General features: G+C 41.0%; 1 protein-coding gene across 1 annotated transcript; it reads right to left on the reverse strand.

The window, feature by feature from the left end:
• Positions 1-85: 85 nt before the first annotated feature.
• Positions 86-5,957, reverse strand: LOC148174376 (uncharacterized). The gene is given in 11 exon segments (XM_088036821.1): positions 86-254; positions 304-430; positions 481-661; positions 705-864; positions 954-1,079; positions 1,130-1,464; positions 1,467-3,744; positions 3,858-4,715; positions 4,764-5,462; positions 5,522-5,719; positions 5,766-5,957. Coding segments are annotated over 11 exon segments (5,247 nt in total). The 5' UTR covers positions 5,949-5,957; the 3' UTR covers positions 86-152.
• Between the last annotated feature and the right edge of the window lie 132 nt (positions 5,958-6,089).

A 6,089-nucleotide genomic window follows, 5' to 3' on the forward strand; every position in this document is an offset into this window, starting at 1 on the left:
TCAGAAAATTATTTGACGTTTTTTTTGTCTTTCCAAACTTGCTTGAATTAGGGGGAGATGCGAAAATGTAAAAAAAAATAAAATCGGATCAAAAATCATTTTATTCGGCACAATCACAACAAATTTGGTACTTCACTAGTGAGTTAATTAAACTACTCGTCTATCTCAAAGGAATCGGTGCTAACATCTCCCGTGCTGCAAGTGCATTGGTTCGTCTGCATGAAGCACTCAGGTTTGTACCTGTTGTCGTTCGGCTGTAAAAAACTCTTTAATTTTCGCCACCCAACTTGAGGTAATGCCCACCGCAAATCTCAACTCTGTATGAAAATGCGGAATTGTTGTTGCTTTAATCGGATTACTAGATAGATGGGGGATGCAAGAACAAATGCTACCGGATGAACCACCGTCCATGATATTTTTCAGCGTCATACTAAAATTTCTAGTAAAATACGAGAAACGTATCAGTTGAATGAAACCCACTTGAGGTGTTGTAGTCTCTTCTTATCTTGAAAATTTTCCCGTTTTACAAGATCAATTTCCACTTTCATGTTCGCAACGGTTTTGGATTGGTTGGTGTACCTGTTGATGAGATCGTTGTTTTTCTGCCGCTCCAGCTCGAGTTCCCTTTTGAATTGATCAACAGTACCCTGCAAATTTGTAACTAAACAGAAAACATTAATTCGTTGTAAAAAATGTAAACAGACTTTTATGTTTTGTGTGTTCTTGTTTCAGCATCAATCTGTTCTCCAATTCCATTATTTTTTTGATCGAAGAGAGTTTATCGTTCTTTGGTGCATCAGCCGTACAGACACGCACAGTCTTAGGAGGAAGTCCAATAGGTGGAAGAACTTGCGAGAACGGTTGCTGTAATGTTAACTCATTTATTTCCGCTTATAAATTACGAATTTGAGAAGTGTGGCAATTTTTCTTGAATGATAAAGATAAATACAGACCTGTGCAGGTGCAAATTGCATCGACTCCATTGGAGGCTCTGGTTTCGTTGAGATTGGGATTATCGTGGGTAATTTACCACAGGTACAAACTTCGAACGTTTTAATCGATAGTCCCGCTTTCTTGTCCTAAAATACATGACTAAAATAAGGAGGACGGAAAATAAACGAACCAAGACCTGTTTTTCTGATTGCATCGATTTTTGTTCTGGCTCCGTTTTACTGGAGGATTTTCTCAGTTCGTTTTTAAGACTCCCAGTTTCTGCGTCGTGCTCTGCACGGAGATCATTAACAGTTTCTTGGTGCGCTTTTTGTAATTTATCAATCGCCGCTTCGTTTTGTTTCTGGAGGTTTTTAATATCTCTGTCATATTGCTCTTTCAGAGACGATATCATGTCGCTGCACTCTTTTTTACGTTTAGCCAATTCTGCCTCTAGATCCTTTACTCTCTGATCACCTGATTCTAAAATTTGATAATCAATTACTGAATTCATCTCAATCGTGTTTTACCTTTCGGTTTTGAAGACTTTTCATCACCTGATTGGACCACGGAAAGTTCCTTCTGTAAGTTTTCATTATTTGCTCGAGTTTCCTTTAAAGTCTCTTCGATTTCCGCGTTCTGACTCTTCAAAGTTTCGTTATTTTCTCGGCATTTTTGCAGCGCGAGTTCTAATTCTTGCACTCGCGCTTCTTCGTTCTCCAAACTTTGCTGTAAATCTTTGACAATTTTCTCAATTTCTGGAGAACCTGCGGGGATATCGACTTGCATCTTTTGTCCATCTTTAAATTGTTGTTCCAAACTGTCAATTGTTGTCTTTACTTTATCACTTTCTTTGGTCTTGTCTTCCAGTTCTTTTAGTTTCTGCCGCAAGTCATCATTTTCTGATTTTAGTTGATCGCTCTCCTTAATTTTGGTCTCCAGATCAGTTACTTTCTTCTTTAAATCGTCAGTTTCTGGTTTAGTTCTCTCTTCTAAATCAACGAGTTTCTTCCGTAGTTCTTCATTTTCTGACATAAATTTATCACAGTCTTTACTTTTTGATTCTGCCTCCTCAAGTTTCTTTCTTATATCCTCGCATTCTTTGCTCTTATTTTCGGATTCTTCAAGTTTTTTCTCCAAATCCTCCATTGTTGACTTCAGTTTCTCGTTTTCTTTGTTTTTATTGGTTAATTCGTTGAAAACTGTCGCATCTTCAATTTTTGATGGGTCTTTAATTTTGTTTAACAAATCGGCAATTTCTCTCTTTTGATCGGCAATTTGTTTTAACAGATCGTCTCGTTCTTTCGTGAATTTCGAATCATCTCCTTTACCACTCTTAGTATCAACTTCTTGTTTCAATTTGTTTATTTCTTCTTCCATTTTCTGCCGTTCCGTATCTTTACTACTGGCAGCTTGTCTTAGTTTGTTTAGTTCATCTTTTAGGAGTTTATTGTCATTCTTAAGAGCATCTGCCTCAGCGGCGCTTTTTTTCAATCTATTTAACTCCTCTTTTAAGTCGTTGTTTTCTTGCTCCAATACAACTCGACTTTCTTCGTTTTCATTTCTTGTTTTCTCCAACTGCTCTTTCAACAGTTGTTTTTCTTTTTTGTGTTTTTCAGCGACCGAGCTGGTGTCTGTATTTTGGTCTTCTAGTTCTTGAATTCTGGCAGCGTCCTCCTCCATTTGCTTCATCTTTGTTCGCAATTTGTTCGTGGCTTGCTCGCAATCCTTCCTTTGCAGTTCCAGTGCGGCGTTCAAACTGTCAATTTCCGCATGAAGAATATCTAGTTCATTCTTATATTTGCGAAGAACTTGAGAATCTGTCTCAGATATTACAGACATTTTAGTGACATCATTCTCTAGACTTATGCGGCGCTTCGCTTCTGCCTCTAACTGTCGTTGTAATTCGGCAATTTGTTTCTCTTTATCTGCCAAATTCTCTCGAAGTTCGTCACATTTCTCTTGCATTTCCTGGCTTGTTTTCGATAGATTCTTTTCAAGATCGTTAACCTGATTCTTTGCCGTTTCTTGGAGTTGCGTGGCCAATTTTCGCAGAGTCTCGTTTTCATCCACCACTCCTTTGACCTGGTCTAAATTATCTTGCAAGGATTTATTAGTACTCTTCGCTTTTCGCAGTTCTTCTTCTAATTCTGCGATTTTGTCAGAGCCGCAAGGTGGTTCCATCATTCCTTTGGCCTGGTCTAAATTATCCTGCAGAGTCTTATTGGTGGTTTTCGCTCTTCGCAGTTCTTCCTCTAGCTCTGCGATCTTCTCAGCACCGCACGGTTGTTCCATCATTTCTTCCTCCAGAGCTTTGATCTTTTTGAGATAATTCTCGCGTTCTGCTTCTAGTCGTCCGACTCCAATCATGTCATGTTTTTCGAGCTTTTGCGTAATGCATCTGATGGCACATTTTGCTTGCTTGAGCATCTGTTGCAAGTGCTCGTCGTTCTTGATGGCTTTACGTAGTGTTGCTTCTAATTTCCCAGTGGTGCTTTTCTCAGTCTCAAGATTTTGCTGTAAGATTTTGTTGCTTTCTTGCAACGATTTCATGTTGTCCTCCAAAGCTTTCATTCCGTTTTGTAAGATTCTGTACGCTTCGTCCTTCTCAGTTATAGTTTTCTGATGTTCCTTGGCTTCATCTTCGAGTTCTTCGATTCTAGCCCGCAAGCAAGTCGTTTCGCATGAAAGACTCTCTATAGAAGTGCGTAGTTGATCTTGAACGTCCGCTAATTGTTGCTCTGATTTGGCAATGAGACAGTCCTTTCTTTCTATGTGGGATCGCATCGTTAACACTTTCACTTTCATTTCATCCTGCATTGACAAAGTTTAGTTAGGTTGTGGTACGTTTGAAATATTTACCTGTGCGTTTGGAGACAAGAAACTACAAAAAAATTGCCACACTTTAAAGAAAATAAAAATGTTACCTGTCGTTTGTCCAAATCATGCGAAAGACAGTCAATGTGGCAAGCTAATCTCTTAATCTCGTCTTCTTGGTTGGTCATACAACACTCACAGTCTTCGATTTCTTTCATCAAAAGTTGTCTTTCCTTTTCCAAGGCGTCGCATCTCTGCACTTTTTCTCTAAGATCGCCGCATTCATTTTCTAAATCTTTCAGTCCTTCGTATTTGGTTTTGTACATTGCGCATTCTGCTTTTAGGGCGTCGAAGCCTTGAGTCTTTTTCAACAGCTCTTCGTAATCTTTTTGTATTTTTGCTAAGTCATCGACTCGCATTTTCAAGCAATTCCGTTCGACTTTCAGAATTTCAATTTCTTTCATTTTGCACTTAAGATCGTTGTTTTCTTTCTCCAGTTCGGCGATTTTAGCCAACAGTTTCTTTTCCTCGTCTTTCAGCGAGTCCATCTTCTGAGTTTTACCCTTAGCCTCATCCAATTGTTGCGATAAAGTTTCAAGACCTGAGACCTGTTGCTCCAGTTCTTGACATCGATCCTTCAACCGGTCTCTTTCTTGGATGATGTCATCGAGCTCTCTAAGCCTGTCTTGGAGCCCGCTGTCCCCTCTGGAGACCAAATCGTTTCTTAGAGTGTCGCGTTCTTTCTTCAAATCAACGTTCTCTTTCTGAATCGCCGCAAGTCGAGAACAATACTTTTTCAGAAGTTGAATTTCGCGTCGAATTATGTCTCCTTCGGGGGATGAGCCAGATTTCATTGTGGCAATTTCGCGCTCCAGTGCCTCTATGTCGGTTTTACATGAATCATCAGCAGCGGCACCACTGACGTCTTGAGATTCCTGCCCTAGTGCCCCCCCTGTGGTGTCAGTATCCTGCTAAGACATTTTTAATTATAATTTGGCTGCAGGAAGAGGAAATACCTGGAAAGCGGCTTCTAAAGCCTCCAGTGGTTTATGTGCATCTTCGTAGTCACTAGTGTCTGTGAAATCTGGACTGCTTTCTCCTAATGCTCCTCTTCCTTGTTCGTCTGTTGTAGCTTCTGGTACCTTTGATCTTCCTTCTTCGCCGTCGGTTGTTCTTCCTTGTTCGCCCTGCGTTGGTCTTCCTTCTTCGCCATCTGTTGCTCTTTCTTCTTCGCCTGTTATAGCTCCTGGTTGCATTGATCTTTGGTCTTCGCTTTCCATAGCTCCTGGTTGCGTTGATCTTTCGTCTTCGCCTGCCATAGCGCCTGGTTGCGTTGATCTTTCGTCTTCGCCTGCCATAGCGCTTGGTTGCGTTGATCTTTCGTCTTCGCCTGCCATAGCTCCTGGTTGCGTTGATCTTTCGTCTTCGCCTGCCATTGCTTCTGGTTGCGTTGATCTTTCTTCTTCGCCTGCCATAGCTCCTGGTTGCGTTCCTCCTCCTCCTTCGCCATTTATAGTTCCTGCTTGCGCTGATCTTCCGTCTTCGCCTTCTACAGCTCCAGGTTCCGTTGTTCTCCCGCCTTCGCCCTCCATAGCTCCTGGTTCTGTTCTTCCTTCTTCGCCTTCCACACCTCCTGGTTCCGTTCTTTCTTCTTCCCGTCCCGGTCCCCCTCTACGAATCGTCGTGCCATAGCTTCCAGGAAATGCAGCTTGATTCTTTACATCAACAACGTTAAATAAAGATAAAAATTAGCTTCAGTTTACTAAAATAGAACTTGGGGTTGCACCAATACCTTAACAATAGTAGGTTCAGTCACAGAGGTGACTTTTTCCTCATACGCCACACCATGTTGCCTGAGAAGGTTTTTAAGTTCTCCGTTCTCTTCTAATAACCGCTTAATTTCCGTGTTCTTGTTTGCAAGAAGGATGTCGATCAGCGCATCTATCGGTATGTATTTCCCCAAAGACAAACCCTGAAAATCAAATAATTGGATGCTTTTCAACGAAGAAAAGTCTCACTTTTCCGTCCCCTTGTCGAATTAAATCTAAAATGTGTTGTCTTCTGTCTTCAGTCTTGTCGCACCACGCTCTGGCGTCTGTTGCAGAAGAGTACGTCTTCATTCGCCCCTCCGAACGTTTCCGATGGACTTCGATGTCTCCAGCTTCTTTGAAGAGTCGGATGTTCTTGTTTACGTACGACATGGTGCTTGTAGTTTGGACTAATAATTTTAAACTTTCTATCGAGCTTTTGGGTCATTTATAGAAGATTCATTGTTTTGGAAAGCTGTGTCAACAAAACACTTGTCAAACTGAAAGTGTTTTCGTGGTTACAAGGAACAAAAC

The sequence above is a fragment of the Gnatocerus cornutus genome, chromosome 5, assembly GCF_029298725.1.
Source record: "Gnatocerus cornutus isolate USDA-ARS CGAHR chromosome 5, icGnaCorn1.1, whole genome shotgun sequence".
NCBI lineage: Eukaryota > Metazoa > Arthropoda > Insecta > Coleoptera > Tenebrionidae > Gnatocerus > Gnatocerus cornutus.